Source organism: Coffea arabica, chromosome 7e (assembly GCF_036785885.1).
Source record: "Coffea arabica cultivar ET-39 chromosome 7e, Coffea Arabica ET-39 HiFi, whole genome shotgun sequence".
NCBI lineage: Eukaryota > Viridiplantae > Streptophyta > Magnoliopsida > Gentianales > Rubiaceae > Coffea > Coffea arabica.
The window spans coordinates 1717505-1737942 of record NC_092323.1 but is presented as its reverse complement, the minus strand read 5'-3'; the positions used below and the strand labels follow the sequence as shown (position 1 = coordinate 1737942).

Genomic DNA, 20438 nt, shown 5'->3' with positions numbered 1-20438 from the left:
AAGGAAAAGACCAGTGGTCGACGGCAAAAGACACAAACATGTTTTTGTTGGAGATGAGTCGGGGGCGGCGGATGAGATGTTTGAGGCGGCCAATGAGGAGGATGTCCAGAAGTGCTCCTAAAAACAGGTCGAGGAGAAAACGGTTGGCAGTGGCGGCGGTGGTCGAGAGAGGGTAGAGGAGGAGGGAGAGGATTAGAGGGCAGAAGAGGTGACCGTTCCCTGAGAATTCGAGGAATTTGAGGAAACTGTAAGGATTGTTGGGCAGAGGGAAAGGGCAGTGTCAAATTTAATAAGGTGGCGGAGGATGATGGTAGAATTGTTGGGGACGTTGAACCCATTTTTTGCAGGTTTGGATGGGTGGATTCGGCGGGCTCGCCACCCTACTCTCACTTCTCCGTCGGCCATCACTCCAGGGAGTCGTCTACCAGCCGCTTCTCCGGCTCCCTCAAGCCTGGATCGAGGAAGATCAACCCAAACGATGGCGGATCGGGTGGGAATAGGCACCCTAGCCATAAGGGCCAAAAACTGTGGAAAGAGTGTGACGTGATTGAGGAGGAAGGATTGCTGGAAGACCCAGAGTCACGAAAGCCCCTTCCCAGGCGGTGCTATTTTCTCGCCTTCGTTGTGGGATTTTTCTCATTTGGTGATTCCGTTATCTGCTGGTTATCACGAAAGAGTGTAGTTTCATGAATCACCATGGTGATTCCGTTAACCAGCAGATAACTAGTTTGCCGGATTCCAGCCACTTCTTTTGCAGATTTTTGTTTTTCTCCCCAATTTAGTGTAAAATTTTTGTTTTACCCCATTAGATGAAAATTTTTCATATTTCTTTATTTTAACGTAGGACATGACTTGTACTTCCATTCTTGCCCTTGGTTAGGTAGCGTTTTTTCATGTCGGAAAAGGTTTAGTGGGTGGCACCACCGTAAAAGGATTTAATTGGACAATAAATTTAAGTTGAAGGACTAAATTAGGCTAAAAAAACATTAAGGGATGAAATTGGCATAAGTAAAATAGTTCAAGGACTAAAATGGCGATTTTCCCAAAGTAAAAATACAGGAAAGAATGATTCAGATCATTTGCAGAGGAAAGAAACATTTTACTAATACAATTTCAGTCTACTAAACCAATCCAGCCATTCTCTCTTCATGCGACCTGTGGCTGCGAAGGATTGTCTCCGCGAGTCAGCTGAAATCCTACTCTTAGAAAGAAGGATTCTTTCTGAAAATATCTTCCTCCATCTCCACTTAGTTGTCCCTTCATTATCCTCGAAATCAATCAGTTCATCAGGATCAGTTGTCAGAGGCGATCATCATCCTGGGAAGCTAAAACCTGATTAAAGGTCCACAACAACTCAAAACAGGCATCCACAAAAAAATCACGAGCCAAATGAATCTCTATTCTGGGCACATAATAGTTGAAAATGCAGAAATGTCTAAGGATGCAAAATGACTCCAGGAGCAATAGTTCCCACAGATCTCAAACCTCAATTGGAATGGCCTTTGTTGATAAGCAGTCAAACTAAAGGCCTCCATGTTTCTTAGCCGACGTATTTATGAGCACTAATCTAAAGCAAGAGCTAACACACAGTTCGTGTAAAAGCCAATACGTATCTTTAAAAAAAATTGCGATCAAGCAATCAAAGTAACTGAACATTTGTTAGGTCAACGCCAAACACCTAAAACACCATTATATTCATCTCCTCGCTTACAAAACAGAGGAGCCAGCCATGAAGTTACGGCAAAATTGTTCTGGGACTTGGCTTCCAAATTCAAGACAGTAATTTAATCTCCAAACAAGAACAAAGTCGTGCATTAATGACAGTGGTCAGAGTCACGAATTTTGTCTTGCGGCTCATAAGTAAATTAATTCATCTGTTTGAGTCCTTATGATGATTGATCTTCCGCAGCTTCCTCAATAAATATAATCTTAGCCTTGAATCTGTATATAGAGGACTCCTTCCACACAGTCTTTAAAGGGCGATTTTTTTTCATATAATTTATTGGTAAAATGGTTAATAATTTAACTATGAAAAATAATTATTTGAGGATATATTTGTTGGTATAAAGGTTAATATGTCAACCATGAAAATAATTATTGGAGCAAATATTTGTTTGCAAAAAGGTCAATATGTTAACTATGAAAACAATTATTCAAAGCAAAAGTAGGGTAAGAAAGAGTGAGTAGTCATAGACTTCATTTTTCTTCTCTGATATGCTCGTCTCTCTTTTGCTTGTTGATCTTCCTTTTCTGCTACTGATGAAGCAACAGAGTTCTCTCCGCATTTCTGATCAGCCTCATTTTTTGGCTCGCAATTTCCACCTGAATTTGTAAATGGTGGCATATCAACGCATGCTGGGCGACCATGAACCAATTGGGATCCTCGATATTTGTGTCAAATTCAGTGCCAATCCCATTTATCACGTGAAGGTAAAATAAACTCAAAAATCAATTTTAGTTATTAAAAAAAATTAAAGAGCACGTGACAATTTAAATGAATAGGATGCTTGACATAATTATAGAAGTTGCAATGAAGAAAACTTGAGTTAAATCAAACCAACTTGAGTTATTAAAAAAATTAAAGAGTAGATAATAATTTAAATAAATAGGGCATTTAGTTGCGACTAGAAGGTGGCACTGACAATCCCATGTATGAACCAGAACTGCTGAAAGATCTACTCCTTAAATCCTAGGGAAAATGGAGTAATGTAGCATTAATACGAGACTTGGTTAACATGGATGAAAGCTCAACAGGAAAAGGAGAATGAATATGAACATGAGAGCATTCAATAAATAAATTAACGAGTAATTAAACTTTCCTAATTACTTTTACGAAAAAGATACATCATCCAAGCTAACTAGTCAAAATTACAAAATCAGATTCATGATGTTTTGCATTTGGAACAAAAAAAGAAACGACGTAACCACTAACAGGATAAGTCTAAAAATTTTAGAAAAAAGACGGAAATTAAGAGGGATCGAGGACGATCAGTTTACAGTTTACAGGCATCAACGATGACGACGACGACAAACATGTCTGGGAAACCGGTCTGTATCGGTGAAGCAAGAGAGTTTGGGGAAGTCCCTAGTCCTAGCCCTAGCCACCATGCATGCATCTCTCTTCTTCACTTTGTTATATTCTGATGAAATTCGTTCACATGACAGTCAAATTCTGAACAGCTAGCCAGCGGTGTCAACTGTCAAGATCGACAACAAACCAAAGGGACCATCCGTACTTACTAATAAATTTGACCTCTTCATCAAACCAAAACCAAAACCAAAAGCATATGCTACAACTTAATCTCAACTGGTGCGCTTGCGTTTCATTTGCTGGTTCACAATCTGATCAAACCAAATTTATGCTATTAATAATGCTACAACTTTTTTCTCCCAGTCGGGGTGGCGTTCCCATCAAACAGCTCGTCAACGTATGTTTCTATATCCTCAGGTTGGTACTTGACGTACTTCTCGGTCTGCCTCCCCGGCGTCAGGTACTGACCGTACCTGGCCATGAATGCTCGATACGCCGGTATCACCATGTTGGATATAGACACCCTCAGCTCCGATTGAAGTTGCTCGTCGCTAACCACCCAAGCACTCTGCGTCTTGTGTATCTCGTCAAACATTGCGTTGAAGCTCTTGAACCTTTCCTTGAGAACCGGCTTCGCCACCTTCCCGTTTACATTCAATCCCTCGTGATTCATCAGGCAGTTCAAGGGCTTCCCCCAGGTCTCCCGTTGGTAGTTCTTGTGATACTGCCTCAGCTCCGACGACCTCTTTCGGCACCAAGTGTCCCCCATCAAGCTGTTCATCTCCCCAGCCCCCCTAATCTTTTGCAATATGTACCGCCCGTTGTTCATCATGAATATCGAACTCAACGACAGATCCCTGTAGAGTTTGGACTTGGCCTCCAGATTGGCGTCCAGTAGATCCATAACCTTCGTCACCTGCACCTGGAACGGAGACTGCCCCGCTTTCTGATTGCTCTGGTTTCCATCCGCGTTAGCCTGTGAAGTGTTGTAGTCGAACTCTGATCCCGCACCCGAGTCCGCTCTTTCGATCTTCTGATGCTCTCTGAACACCTGTTCCAGCGTGTCCTTGTACTCGCACGCATACTTGAGATAATTCATGGTATAGCGAGTCAAGGGGTGAACTGCACCGCCTGGAACCGGGGTCTTTCCAGCATCGGCTTTGATGGAGTTCTCCAGCTCGCAGAAGATGCAGATCACGGCATCAGCCAGCCGGCTTCGGGTGAGGGAGGCCTCCGACTTGATCTCGTCCAGGGTTTGAGGAGGCAGTAGGCCGTTGTCCATCTTGGGAAGGACATCTCTTAGGGTCTCGTATATGTCCAGAAACTTGAACAGCTTCTCGGCGGCACGCTTACTCATGGCGACAGCTTCCGAGAAATTGAGGAGTTGGACTACCATGCCTCGGAGCAGGGTGCTGAACAGGGCCTCGGGGATTGCTGCATGATCCACGAAGATGGCATCCGCGAGCTTGCGTTCTCTGGAGAATTGGACGGTGGCGAACTGCTTGAATGTTCTGATCCACGCTTCGATCTCTCTCTCCAGCGACTCCCAATTCATCTTCTGCACGTCGTCAATGCTGAACTTCTCAAACCCAAACTTATGTATAGTCTCCTCTAACGCGTTCCGTCGCGCGATGAAGTAGACCTGGCAGCATTCTGTTTCGTAGCCTCCCACAAGCATGGCCTTGGCTAATCTACTCAATTCTGACAATATCTCTTCCGAGTATCCAAGATTGTCATTGTTATCGTTGTTGTTATTATTATCATTATTATTTGTATCTTCAGGATGAGGATCATTATTTTCTGCTGCAACGCCGGTAGGAGGAGGAGGACGTGGTGGTTGTTCCCCTCCGTCCTGGGCATTGGTGGAGGAGCTTGACGACGAAGGGTTATTCACAACAGTCTCCGGATCTTGATGATCGGGAATTTTGTATTCTTCAAGGAGGGATCTGAATTCCTCTTCCACATAAGTCATTGCACGCTGGAGAACACTACCAATGCGGTTGATGGAATAGGCGTACTTGTAATCAGACGAAAATTCAGAAAGCAAAGCTGATAGTCTGGAAACGCGGTTCACTGCTTCTAGGAATGAGGCAGAGTCCTCGTCTGTCAGCCGGGTCCATTTAACAGGATTGTCGCTTGAATCGTAATCATCTATCTTGGCTTCAAAAAGAACAGCAAACTGCTCCACAAATATAGGCACATTGGAATTCTCATCATCATTCTTTGAGCTTAAGCTTGAGTTTGACAGAGAAGAGATGTATTGGTCAATCTCTTCCGAGACCTTGCCCAGATCAGGAGGCAAAGGAGAAGGCTCTTCCACCTCTGATGCCGCTTCTGTTGTTGGATCACCCTCCACCGCCTTCTCTACCTCCTCCTCATTCTCGTTAATTTCTCCTGTCGCGGTGGGCAGCTCCTTTTCGGTATCGAGTGGATTATCGGTTCCAAGCTCTTTTGGGGTATGGCTTTGATCGGGTGATTCAGCTTTTTCGCTTCCATTTTCTTTAGTCGTTGGATTTTGTTGATTATCAAGACCTCCCTGGTGGCCTTGTGCGTCGTCAGTATTGCCATCATTTGCAGTAGAGCCAAAACTAGAAACATTTTCTGGCAGAGGTTTCTCTTTCTCTGCAGTGTCGACGGTAGACATTTTTCAGATGCAAAGATGCTTGTTTTTGTTTTTCGTACAATGATACAACCTGAAAGAATAGGTCTTGGTAGTAGGAGAGGAAAGAGAGAAAGAAAGAGAGTGAAAGGGATTAAGGCAAACCATGCAAAACTAGAGAGAGAGACAGACAGACAGAAAGAGAAGGGATTAGTTACAAAGTTTCTTGGTTTTTGTTTTTCATACAAAAATAAATTTTTATTTTGGGAAAAGGAAAAAATAGGCCTATGACAGCGGAAGAGGAGAAAAAAAAGAGAGGAGGAAAGAGGGTGAAGGGATCAAGGCAAACCATGCAAAGGGTGCCCGAAAGGCTCCGGAGATACTGGAGCTGTTTGATTTTGCAATTACTTTTTCATATATTTGAACTTTTCTATTCTTTATTTTCTTCTTTGAATATGATTGAAATGGTGGGTGGTGGACTCGTAGTTGTAACTTGTATCGTTTCTCTGACAAAGGACCTGAAGCTAAGGAATGAGGAAAACCAAATATGGCAAGTGTTTGTGCGGACACGATGATTTTGAGGATTTCTTTGGTTCGGAGAACACTTCGCAAAAGATCTGTTTACCATTGTGCGGACACCATAATTCTTTGCTACCGCTGCAATGTTAGTGGCGCCCAAGACTTGGGCATCTCTTTTTTTCACTAGTAGTAATTCATTTCTAAAATGATTCCGGCTTGGAACCTCCTTCAAATATTCACACTCCATCTTAGTTGATTACTTGATTTGGAGCCAACGCTATCGTCTCCTTTTACTGTATTAGAGACAACTATCGTTTGAGTATAGTATTTGTGTAAGTTTCATACTTTAATACCTAGGTTAGTTGGCAGGAACATTAGTTAGGTTTGGTTCAACTCTTTAGTCCTTTCTTTTCTTCCCATTCTTCATGACTACTTGTCTTTCTTTGAACCAGAACCAAAATATATATATATATATATATATATATATATATATATATATATATATATATATATATTCGTATAATATATAAGAGCAGCCTTTCTTTACATGGTGACCAACAAGAGAACACGTTATGGGAGATAGGAGACCAAACGTACTAAAGTTAATAAATACTCCATCAATACGTGATATCAATCGATAGTTCTTATGTTGAAATTTGTAATAGTCAATACATACAATGTTGAAACATTTACATGGAATCATGACACAGCTTGTACCTTAAATCTGGCATACATGTAGTTTAGGAAGAATATGTCCTTCCTGGGTATCTCGATTGGTCACGGAAAACCTCCTAATGTCCCGTTGTCCATTCTCCCCCATCAGAGATCGAGTTCCAGTGATTACCGGTTCGAGGGGATGAGGCCTCTCCTCTCGAATCTCATGGGAATTAGTCGGGTCCGACTTACCCGAAGCCCGGATACCCCCTGAGTAGACAAAAAAAAAAAAGTAGTTTAGGAAGAATACAACAAGCAATTTAGATTGGGATAATATCAGAAACCTCCCTTGAGGTTTCTCTTAATATCACTTAGCACCCTTGAGATATTAGAAATATCACTTACCTCCCATAATAATTGTAAAAATACTATACTAACCCTCACTTAACACATAATTTACAACATATTAAATAAATGAAGCTCAAAATTTTTTTAAAAAAAGAAATGGAAGTCACTTTCTTCTTTTTTTCCCTTTTCTCCATCATTCTCTCTTACTCATATTTTTTGGATGAATATGCAATATTATATTATAAATTATAATAAATTAAATTTTATTTATCTTTTACTTTTGTGATTGTGATAAAGTGGGGTACTAATTATTTGCTTATTTTGAGTTGATTTTTATAATAATTGGTATAATTTAATGGTTTGAGCAAGGGTTAAGAAGATGGTGGAAAAAATATAAATTCATAAGAAATCGATTTTGAGCATATCGAATTAAATTGATACAAATGAATTTTTTTCCAAATACCATTTTTATTTTTCAAATTTATATTTTTATGGGGTATAGCATTGTCTATATGTTAAGAAATTTTGAATAAAAATACCATTTATTCTATAGCATTATCATACTGTTGTTATCACTTTATCCCTTGAAATTATAGTGATACAATGGTTTTAATTCTTAACATTATTTTCTAAGCATTTTATCTGATCGTTAATCTAACTAGTATGGTCAAAAAATTTTAAATATATTTACCCTTTTTATATATAATTAAAAATAAAAAATTGGAATGGTTATTCTTCCTTTTTTTTCACTTTAAGAGATTCAAAAACATAAAAATAAAAAGATTTTCTCAAATTTCTTTTTTAAAACTTATTAATACTAGAAAAAGAAAAGGAGATAGGAAAGAATGAGACAGAAAATTAGATTTTGCAAAGAAAGAAAATAAAGAAGAGTCTAATATTATCATATTACTTTAAGGTTGTCAGAATTATAATTGAAATTTGATGGTAAACAGAAAAGTGAAATAATTTAAAATAATACGTATTTAATTCTTTCTTATTTGTATTTTTTTAAAAAAAAAGAATTGAGTTCTCTCTCTCTATCTCTTTCTCCCCTTCCTCCTCCCCTTCCACCTCCCTCTCCCCATCTTTCTAGTTGTTTTAATATTAATAAGATTGTCAGGAAGAAAGAGATTAATATTTTGACTTTATTTCTTGATACTAAAAAGGAGAAGAGCCACTATAAATTTTTTATTATGTTTATTATACAAAAAGGAGGGTACTTTTTTCTAAAGTTCTTTAACTTGCTATGTTGGTTTAATGGTGGGAAAAATTGTTTAAAAAATAACTCTATATGGTAAATTGATAATGACGATATAGTTTATGGGGGTAAGGTGATAATAATTTTAAGGGTTAAATATGTCTTTTCACTTTAATTAACAAAATCTGTTAAATTTGACCGTTAGTCTTTGGAGTAAAGTAATTAAAATGTAACGTTAAGGGGAAATTTGATAGTGGCACCGAACGTTAACGGAGTAAAGTAATAATAACCCATTTGATAATCATATAAACTTAAGTATTGAATTGAAACATTCTATTCTGTCTATGTTATATAATTTAGTACCAAAATTATGTTTTACTTTTAGGGTGTATTAAATTAGTTTTTATCAATTTTTAGTATTTCTAAACTATATCTCATATAGAATAGGTGTTTGCATGTGGGATGGCATACATATGTTTGTCTGAAAGTTTATTTGTTTGATAGAAGAAACATATGTGTTTTTTGTCGGCATAATAGATAGGCTGTGGTGGAAAGCTTGTGCTGACGCAACGAAACATGCATGTTTTTGTCTGCATAATAGAAAGGTTATGGCTGAAAGCTCGTGCTAACGAGAAAAAAAAAAAAAAAAAAAACTAGCTGCGTGTATTTTATGAAAGCGTTTGGGTGTGTTGAATAATAATTTCAGCAAATAAATGATAAAACAAACAGTCGTTTAAGTAAGCGAATTCTTTTATCGAACTTTACTGTTAGGAAAAATTCATTCGTTAACTTTAAATAATTAATTCATTAACTTTAAATAATTACATGCAATTTAGTGATTCTTTGTAATTTGTAAAAATAAATGATATCGTGTGTACTAAACTTTAGAAAAAAATTAAAAATAATTGCAAACTCTTCAAAATTAGTAAGGAAAGCTTCTAGAGAATTTGAGCCATTAAAATGCACAGAAGTAATAGTTTTCAAAATTAATTTACAACTTTTATAATAAATTGAATAAAATTATATAATAAAATATCATTTGAGATCCTTGTAATGAAATGTGATTTTAAGAAGGTGCTGTTTGAGATTTTAACAAAAAATATGTAAATATTAATGTTTAAAATGTATAAGTTTTTTGCACTAATTAATCTTTGTAGAGTTGGAAGTAATTAGTTTGGAAAGATAATTAATTTTCTATGAAAAGATAATTTGTACACAACATATTTGCAATAGCGAAATTTATATATATACATATAAACATGGGCGTTAATTCATCATGAACTACTATATTCATATATTTATTTTAATGTAGATATATGTACATTTGGGCTTATAAGCCTCATTTGTAACTTTACTTTTCAATATATGAGCGAGTGAAAAATATATTCTCTCTAATCTCTTAACATATTTTAATGTTCTCTACCATTCTTGGTTTAAATGAAGTAGTACTGTAGTAGTATTATTATTAGTTTTACTTCAACTCTCCTTTCGTTTTAGTCGAACGTCCGCGCGAGAGAGAGAGAGAGATAAAAAATGTTTGAATACCAAAATTATCTCAAATAATATTTCGCTTGCATCACAAACACATTTCCCAACTTACCTTCTATATTCTCAACTACTTTTTATCTCACATACATCACATCACAAAAAGTGCTATAGTAATTATTCCAAATAATATTTCAAATAATACACTATCCAAACTTACCCTGAATTGAAACCACATGCGAAGGACAAAAAACAACGTAGCGTAGCATAAAACTTGGACCGAGATTATTAAGAGCTGAGAGGGATAACAAATTTTTTCAAATAATTTTTTACTTCATCGTAAAAATATTTTTGAACTCACCATATATCACATCAAAGCAGAAAGTCCGGATCTAGAATTAGCAGTTAGTATCCTTCACAAAAATCTTCTTGATTGTACCGTACCAATAAAGAGAAATGAAATGAAGCGAAATCTGACAGTGGTACGAGTATAGCTTCTGAAAGTTCGAGCAAGAGGCTAAGAGCTAGTCTTTCTTTTGATTTTGTCAAGTGTCAACTCCAACCCACCGACGGTGCTATATAAGATTCAGATTCGGTGCCCCCCAAAAGGGAAAAAAATATTAAAAAAACCAAGGAGAATGGTGGCGAGGGCGGGGTCGGCCCGGTCGGGGTCGGGGTGGCGGCGGAGGCGACTGTCTTTGGGGTCCTGGTTTTTGATCGCCAGTGCAGCGCTTACGGTGCTGGGATTGCTCATCCTTGCCCTCAGATCCATCGAGCCTTCCGCCGACATCAATGAGACCACCCACCTCGGAATTCAAGAAGAAGAAGAAGAAGAAGGAGAAGAAGAAAAGGCAAAGGTTGTGAATGATAGCAAGGGAGGAGGAGGATGCGCAACGGTTGAAGAGATGGGGGAGATGTTTGGGAGAGGATCTGGAGAGGAGAGTCTCCGAGCCAGGCAAATGATCCACAGTCACTTTCGTCTCAACGGTAATCTACTCCTACCAATCACACACCTGAGCAGCACTACTTCCTTCGAAGTAGCACTAATCACTTCATTCACTACCCCGTACTAATTTTTTTTGGTAGGTAGGTAGTTCCAGGTATGCAGGATTTCTTTTAGGACTCCCGGCAATGCTTATTCTTTGTTTATCCACTTAGTTTCTAGCCTGGAAAACTCTTCCTTCTTTGCTGCGACTTGTTAATTGAGATTTCACCCCTTTCTCTTTTGCGTGCTTATGTTTCTGCTAAAACGTCTTCTTGTGGCCTAGCATCATTTAGCAAAGAAAACAGAGTTCATTGGGCCCATTGGCTATGATTTGCTCAGCTAGACGAGGTTCGCCAACTTATTTAATGACCATGTGCAAATTAAACTTCCTCGCGTTTCCTTTTCGAGACACAATAATATACTACCAACCTGGAAAGCTTTCCCAAATTGCAGCAAACCAGTTGGATTCTTTTTGTTTGTTTATTTGGAGTGTATTTTGAGTACGTTGGCTGGTCTCAGGTCAAGCATTAATTAAACATTCTGCCCAATAGCTAGCTGTTTACGCTAGCCAACTGTGGTTTTTCTGATATCTACACTATTGAAAAACATACCTCTTAATCATCTCATGCTCATTCATACACTTTACTAACTTTTCTCAGGTGCTCCAACAGTCCGAGCGCTGCCTCCGGAGCACTTCTGTAGACATGGTTTTGTGTTAGGAAAAGCATCAGAAGCAGGGTTTGGTAATGAAATGTACAAGATCCTAACTGCCGCAGCTATAAGTGTGATGTTGAACCGGTCTTTGATTATCGGGCAGACCAGGCACATTGGTTCTCTCTCAAGCCTTGCTGTTCATGTTTAGTTTTGGATTTTGTGATTTCTTGACATGCATCCAAATATGCTACTTTCTTACAATTAGGCTAAATGTCAGTCAGTGTCTTGTTGCCTGGAGCTTTTTTCATGGGTAAATTTTGCTAGATCCCAAAGTTGTACTTCACTTTCAGATCTAGACATAGAATGACAGTCCATTGAATATAATTTCCTATACAGGATTAAAAGAACAAGTTGATCATGCGATGTCTAAAACATGAAAGGTGGTTCATCAAGTGATTGTATTAAACGGTTTTTCATTTGAATGGTATGGTTCTCATTTCAGGGGGAAATATCCTTTTGGAGATTACATTTTGTATTCGAATCTTTCCTTTACCTTGGCGGAAGTCAAGCATCTGTGGAGGATGAATGGTTGTGTAGCAAAATATGGGAGACATCTTGTTATGAGGATTGATGATTTTCAGAAGCCGTCACGAACTAATGTTCTATGTGGCAATTGGAGGGAGTGGCACCAACCCATAATATGGTTAGATGTGAATATGATATTATGTTTACTGTTTTGATATACCTGCTAAGATATTATCAGGTGATCCTTTAGTTTTGTACATCAGGTTCCAGAATACCACAGATGCTGTGGCTGCTCAGTTTTTCTTGAAGAGCATGCACCCAGAGATGAGGAAGGCTGCTTCTGATCTTTTTGGAGAGCCAGAAAATTTGCAGCACAGACCTAATGTATTTGGGGAGCTGATGAGAGTGCTTATATCTCCTTCGGAAATTGTAGAACATGCTTTGAACTGGGCCCTTAGTGGTGGTGCTGATCCTGATATTGCGGTGCACATGAGGATGCTTATGAATAGGTAGTCAGAATACCAAAATCTCTTGTGGCTTTTGTTTTGCATGACCTTTAATTCTTGGATGCCATTTGGATGTTCATGATAAATAAATGGAGCATACCTTGTAGATTGTATGTGGGATTGCAACTGATTTGCATAGATATTTCTCTAAAATTGAATCAAACAATATTTTAACCTCCATGAGCTTACTTACATAAGAAGTTTTTGACCATTGTATTAGGTCTGTGAGAGCTGTGTGGGCAGCTCTGGATTGTGTTAGGAAGGCTGCCGGCAAACTATCTTCCAGGCCCAAAGTAGTATTAGTTTCTGATACGCCTTCTTTGCTGGAAGATATTGGACCAAATCTTATGGAATTTGCAGAGGTAAGTTCTTTGCATGTTGAATATGAGCCTCTTATTTTTTATGAAATTCCAACCTGGTGGTAGGATTCCTTCTTAACCTAGACTTGATTCACACAAGATTAGCACTGAACACCCCTAATTGGTTTTTCCCAGGTTCTTCACTTTGACTATGAGCATTTTGAAGGAAATATTACTGCACCAAAAGACAGATTAAGTAACTGGAATCCGAGGGTAAGGGATTGGGGTCCTGCACCCAGATGGGTTGCCTTTGTTGATTTCTTTCTTGCATCACGTGCAAAACATGCTGTGGTCTCTGGGGCTCACAGGCGTGTCGGGACAACCTATGCTCAGCTGATTGCAGCACTGGCTGCAGCTCAGAGACTTGGTAATGGTTATGACACGGACATTTTCTAATCGCTGCTCTTGCTATTGTTGCTGTTTTATGATTGTAATTGTTTGTTTTGTTCTGCAGGGGACAACTCCACTGCCGGTTCAAGTTTTACTTACCTCAGTAGCTTCCAAAGTAATTTACTTTCGGAAGGTTTAAGGAATCAGATTGGCTGGGGGCATGTGTGGAATAGATTTGCTGGTCCATTAAGTTGTAGTCACCAGCCAAATCAATGTGCATCTACACCAATTCTACCTCCCGCCTGGTGGGATGGACTTTGGCAATCACCTATTACACGGGATGTCAAGAGGATGGAAGCATATGGCATTCGACTTTCTGGTTTGGCAACAGTTGACGAGGACTACTTGCACTCGTTCTGTAATTCAAGGAAGATTTCGACCGTAACTGTTACACTGATTTGAGCGTTTTGAAAGTTTTACTATGTTTCTCACGTATTGCAAACTCTGGTACTCGCTTTGATCTGATAAAGGAGGGGAGTGGTAGATATCAAGGCGTTACAGGAAGCCAGTAGTACCTTTCTGGTATGGAGAATCTGAGCGAGGTATTGGACAAAATTTTCTTGTCAGGCTAGAAATCGTTGGTTAATCGTATGATGGATTACTTGCAAGTTACAAAATTACTTTTTTTTTTTTGCTTGGGTTGGTTGGGTCTCAAAGATCCTAGTGGTCTGATTGTAGAAGAGCAATGTAAGACGGCTTGAAAGCTTTTCTGTTCCCAGCAAATACAATTTCCATTTTTGTAGAAGCAGCAAAAGAAACAAGTACTCCTATGTAACCGGTGGAATTGGATTCAATTGAATGGGATTCTTCATTTACCTGTTTGGCCTAAACATGATGCCGGGCAGAAGATTGTAGGCGCGGTCTTTCCTCAAAGAGGTGAATTAAGGCTTTAATTGGTTAAATGCATAGTAATGCCACCCGCCTGTCACCTGTGGATAATTGAGAATTTGAGATAAGCACCGTATACCGGTTTGGATACCTTTATGGTAGGAACCTGCCTATGGTAGAAAGGCCGGCAAATAGCGACACGTGTTAGGGTGCATACAGTCCAAACGGAGACGTTAAATTGTTGCATAGCGCGTGGAGAGGAAATTAGATAGAATCGTTTACGGATACAACCAAAAAGCACACTGACTTCCGTACGAGTTGGGCCAGGAAGTGTTATTGCAGGTTAAAACCAGAGGCATTTATGTATTTGTAAATGTACCCATTACCAATGGAAAAATGCTGCAAATGTCTTGGACAAAAAATGTGCGTAAAGAAGGTACCGAAATTTTAAGAAATAATAAATGATTATCGCACACGCGTGGCGAATAATAATTTGGAAGAAGGAAAAGTGGAGGTAAACGAAAGGATTCAAGCCTTCATTAAATTTATATACATATATAAATTTAGTACCAAGTGTTGAGCTTAAGCATGTGGGAAAATGAAGTAGTAACTATCGTTATGGTAAAAAAACAGTTTTAGACATGATATAATAGGTTATAATAATTTTAGCAACCATTTGATTACCTGTTGGACTTATCCACTTGAATAGAATTATGCGTAAAAATAAGGAAGTAAGTTTGTCATCTAAAATAGAAAGTTAACGTAATAAACTAGTAACTTTTACAGCCCAAAAGGTGAATTGAAAGTATTATGAAACATACTTTTTAAAGAGATAAATTACAATTTTTATCCTGAATATAGTTTTGAGGGAGTAAGTTTATTCAAAGTAATAGTATGTTTTTATACATAAATAATCATTTTTACTTATAACATAGTAAATTTGATTAATAACAAAAACATGCTAATTTGTGGCAAAAATATTCTATTATGCTTAAAAAACTTATGCCAAGCCCATATTTTATTATTATTTGAAATAACACTAAAATGTTTTATTAATAATTAAAACTAAGTACCTTACTTGGTAAGTACTGTTTATATACTTGTATAAATACTTGATCATATGTGAATAAATTAATATTTTTTAAATTTATACATAATTAAATTTTTTGTGTTGCAGTTTAAAAAAAAGTAAGCGAAATTTTTTTTGCACAGAGCACAAAACTCCACAAGTCAAAATAGTTGGTCTGAAAAAGAAAGATACAGCTGAATATCATTGTTTAAAGTACTAAACAAATAGATGTAAAATGCTGGTAAAAAACTGGTACTTTGACATATAATAAAGGAAAGTCATAAAAAGCAGGCCATTTATGGAAAAAGTTCTCATTAATAAAAATACCAACTCTTCACGGCTTTCTTACCAGACCTCCAAAGAATGAGCAAAGTGCCAATAGTTGAAATAGTAAATTTTTTGATTTATACAGAATTAAATTGTTTCTTGCATTTTAAAAAAAATAATGAAAATTTTTTATCAGAAAGCACATAAGTCAAAAGAATTTGTCTAAAAGGGACAGGAATAGCAGATATGTACTACAGTGCTGTTTTTGAAAAATACCCTGAAAAATATGTAATCCAAGCGGAACCGATTCTTTATTATTTAAAATACCAAATCTGTGATTGTATTTTAACTGTTATCCATTGGTATCCTAAAGTATCATGTTCCCATCAAATACCACCTCTTTAACACCCATTTTCCCGTAAAAAATTTATTTATTGGATAAAATAAAAATAAACCGATTTTGCAATAAAACACTAGTTCTTTATAGTTTCCCTCCATTATAAGAACAGAGTGCCCATTTTTCCATTAAAAAATTTATTTATCGGATAAAATAAAAATAAACCCATTTTCCAATAAAATACTAACTCTTTATAACTTTCCTGCATTATAAGAATAGAGTACCCATTTTTTCATAGAAAAATGTATTTATCGGATAAAATAAAAATAAATTCGTTTTCCAATAAAACACTACCTCTTTATGGCTTTCCTGTATTATAAGAACAGAGTACCCATATTTTCATAAAGCAATTTATTTATCGGATAAAATAAAAATAAATCTATTTTCGAATAAAACACTAGCTCTTTATGACTTTCCTCCATTATAAGAACAGAGTACCCATTTTTCATAAAAAGATTTATTTATCGGATAAAATAAAATAAACCTATTTTTCAATAAAACACTAGTTCTTTATGACTTTCCTTCATTATAAGAACACAGTACCTGTATTTCCATAAATCAATTTATTTATCGGATAAAATAAAAATAAATTCATTTTCTCATAAAACATTAATTCTTTATGACTTTCCTCCATTATAAGAACAGAGTTCCCATTTTTTCATAAACGAATTTATTTATCGGATAAAATAAAAATAAATCCGTTTTTTAATAAAACACTAGCTCTTTATGACTTTTTTCCATTATAACACTAGAGTACCCATTTTTTCATTAAAAAATTTATTTGTCAAACAAAATAAAATAAACCCGTTTTTCAATAAAACACTAATCTTTATGGCTTTCCTCCATTATAAGAACAGAGTACCCATTTTTCATAAATAAATTTATTTATTGGATAAAATAAAAATAAATTCATTTTTCAATAAAGCACCAGCTACTTATGGCTTTCCTCCATAAATTATCTATTTTCATAAGTTAATTTATTAGTTGGATAAAATCAGAATAAAATTAGGTTGAATAGCAAATTACCCTCTACGATAAAATTGAAATATAGGAAAATAACCTATAGCAAGTTTTAAGTCCATTTCCATTACAAAAATATGCTAGAAATTCTTTTTGCAAATGCAAGACACCTAATTCATAAAGTTTCAAGAAATCTTTACAACCGTTATGTAAAAGCAACTTATTCATTCTAAATTTTTAGCATCAATTTGATTATCTGTTGGACGTATCCACCTAAATAAGATAATCTGTATTTTCTGGGACACGAGACATAATAATAATTAAACTTGTATTAATGTTGACCTAACAAAATGAGAGAAATAGTATAACAATTAATACAATAATAAGAATAATAGAGTTGGTAATAGTCTAGAATTTTATTTTTTTGTGCAGATAGTTCACGAATATGAGATTGAACCACTAAAAAAAAGACATCTATATCTATCTATATGTATTGCAGAGGGAATTTTGAATAAGGAGCTTTCCAAATTGTCAAAAGTCTGAATACTATTTTATTACAATTTTACATTTCTAAAATTCAGAAATGTTTATGTCACAACTAATCCTATAACTGCTCGTACAAATCCTATACTCATGCTCATGTTTTTCCCACATTTCCCTCACGGTTTCCCCACTAACCCATAAAATTAAAACTCCTAAATTTTAACTAACAAATAATAACCACCCATGTAAAATGATATCTGCAAATTTCAATTAATGTCTCACATTTATTGCTGACTTTACTGATAGTAATAACTGACATTCACATCTCACACTTACCACATTACTCATAGTAATAACTAACTGTTAATTTAAAAAATTTGCACCTATGAAAGTCACATATCCAAAATTTAGGAGTATGTTTAAATTAAAATTTTCACAATTCAACGTATTTTATTGTCATAATATAGTTTACTCTCATAATCATTCACAAAACTGATGCTCACTAATCCAATTGACCCATTTAATTTGTCATCATATAAATTGAATACAGTGAAAAAATTATGTATCATACATTCACCATGGATAAATCTTAGTTACAAACATTTCAGTCAGTGACAAAGCTAAGATTTTTTTCTACACTGGGGCTAAAATTTTTCTAGAGGGGGTAAAATGGGTACTCTGTTTTTATAATAGAGGAAAGTGTTAAAGAATTAGTGTTTTATTGAAAAATAGATTTATTTTTATTTCAACCGATAAATAAATTTGTTTATGGAAAAATGGGTACTCTATTCTTATAATGGAAGAAATCCATAAAGAACTAGTGTTTTATTGAAAAACGAATTTTTATGTATTTTATCCGCTAAATAAATTTGTTTATGGGAAAACATCTTTAAAGATGTAGCATTTGATGGAAAAATGATACTTTAGGATACCAATGGATAACAGTTAAAACACAATCACAGATTTGACATTTTAAATAGTGAAGAATCGGTTCCGTTTGGATTACATATTTTTCAGGATATTTTTCAAAAACAGCCATATAGTCCTTCGAACATGAACTACGAGTACGGTACGTATTTGCTATTCTTTTCCCTTTTAGACCATTCCTTTTGACTTATGTTCTTTCTCATAAAACATTTTCGTTCATTTTTTTTTAAATGCAAAAAAAATTAATGAAATATGTATAAATCTAAAAAAATACTATTTTAATTATTGCCACTTTGCTCATACGTTGCAAGACTGATAAGAAAACCGTGAAGCGTTGCTATTTTTATGAATGATAACTTTTCCCGTAAATGGCTTGCTCTTTATGGCTTTCCTTTATTATATGTCAACGCACCTGCTTTTAACGAGCATTTTACATCTAATTTACTTAGTACTGTAAACAATGATATTCAGAATGTTTCTTTCCCTTTTAGACCAATTACTTTGACTTGTGGATTTTTGTGCTCCGAGAAAAAATATTTTTGCTTACTTTTTTTTAAACTGCAAAAGAAAAAATTAATTTCCCTATAAATTTAAAAAATACTTGTTTATTCACATACGATCAAATATGTATACAAGTATATTAACAATACTTACTAAGTAACGTACTCAGTTTTAATCATTAACAATACATTTTAGTGTTATTTCATAACATATGGGTTTCGTATAAGTTTTTTAAGCATTATACAATATTTTGGCCATAAATTAGCATGTTTTTGTCATTAATCAAATTTACTATGTTATAAGTAAAAATCACTATTTATGTATAAAAACATACTTTTACTTCAAATAAACTTACCCCCTCAAAAATATATTTGAGATATACTATTGTAATTTATCTCTTTAAAAAGTATGTTTCATATTACTTACAATTTACCTTTTGGACTGCAAAAGTTACTAATTTATTACGTTAATTTACTATTTAAGATGAGAAATTTACTTCCTTATTTTTACTCATAATCTTATTTAAGTGGATAGGTCTAACGGGTAATCAAATGGTCGCAAAAATTTTTAGAACCTATTATATCATGTCTAAAACTGTTTTGTTTACCGTAACGATAGTTATGGGACCATTTTCCCGGATGCTTAAGCTGAACACTTGAATACTAAATTTATATATGTATATAAATATAATGAAGGCTTCAATCTCTTTGTGTTTCGCGTTGCCGTGGAATTACTACGTTTACCTCTGCTCCACTTTTCCTTCTTTCAAGTTATTATCCCCGACACGTGTGATATTTACATTTATTAATTGTTAAAACTTTAGTACCTTCTTTACGCATATTTTTTTGTCAAAGGCATTTGCAGTATTTTTCCGTTGCTAACGGGTACATTTGCAAATGCATAAATGCCGGTGGTTTTGACATGCAATTACCCTTCCTTGGTCCAACCTGCTACATTGGAAAAAGTCTGAACGTGTGCTTTTTTGCTTGTAGCCGCAGACTAAAATTTAATGTTTGCTCTTCACGCGCTCTTCCACAATTTAACGTCTCCGTTTACACTCCATCGAACTTCAACACGTGTCATGCTCTGAGTGACTGCCTACGGTAGGAATGGTCAAAGGCTTCCTACCATAAAGGTTTCCGGCCGGTTCTTCCAAAAGGACAGGGCCATCTATTAGCCTTTTTTTGGAAAGCCAGTTTTCACCAAAAATTTTTTACGTAATTCCTATGTTTTCATGAATATATTTTTCAATCTTTTTTTTATCTTACATATATCAAGTCGTTACAGTATATTTTCTATAAAAACTCTAGAAAATTGCAATTCAAACAAGACAGCCATAGAGTCCTAGATAATGATAGGATGGTCAAGAGTTTGCCCAATTTGCAACCTTTTTTTTGGGGTGGTGTGCGAGAAAAGATATTCCAATTTTTAGTTAAAGGAAAATCGTTTAAAATATTCTTTACATTTTATAAAATAATTTTTTTTTGTTCCTCATATTTTACAAAATGAAAATTTTCATTCCTCATTAATCATGTGTACGAATAGTTTTTTTTTTCTTTTAAAACACATGTATGTTTATTTGATTTCACCTGAACAGTTTAAATAATATATAATATATCTCTATTTGATTTCACTTGAACAAACTAATTGTAGTTGTAGGTAAAATCAAATAGAAATATATTACATGCTATTCGTACTGTTAAAATGAAATCAAATATATGTATGTGTGTGTGTTTAAAAAAAATGCTATTTA

The 20438-nt window shown here is 35.5% G+C and overlaps 2 protein-coding genes across 2 annotated transcripts; one reads left to right on the top strand and one right to left on the bottom strand.

Moving 5' to 3' along the window:
- Nucleotides 1–3374: 3374 nt before the first annotated feature.
- On the bottom strand, nt 3375–5675 carry LOC113723088 (exocyst complex component EXO70C2). The gene has a single exon (XM_027246353.2). It carries the CDS (start codon nt 5673–5675, stop codon nt 3375–3377), a length of 2301 nt encoding a protein of 766 aa, XP_027102154.2.
- Nucleotides 5676–10244: 4569 nt separating this feature from the next.
- Nucleotides 10245–14068, top strand: LOC113723087 (uncharacterized). The gene is made up of 7 exons (XM_027246352.2): nt 10245–10821; nt 11479–11641; nt 11976–12176; nt 12262–12507; nt 12725–12866; nt 12999–13230; nt 13318–14068. The coding sequence occupies exons 1-7, from the start codon at nt 10473–10475 to the stop codon at nt 13653–13655; spliced, it is 1671 nt and encodes a 556-aa protein (XP_027102153.2). The 5' UTR covers nt 10245–10472; the 3' UTR covers nt 13656–14068.
- Nucleotides 14069–20438: the final 6370 nt, after the last annotated feature.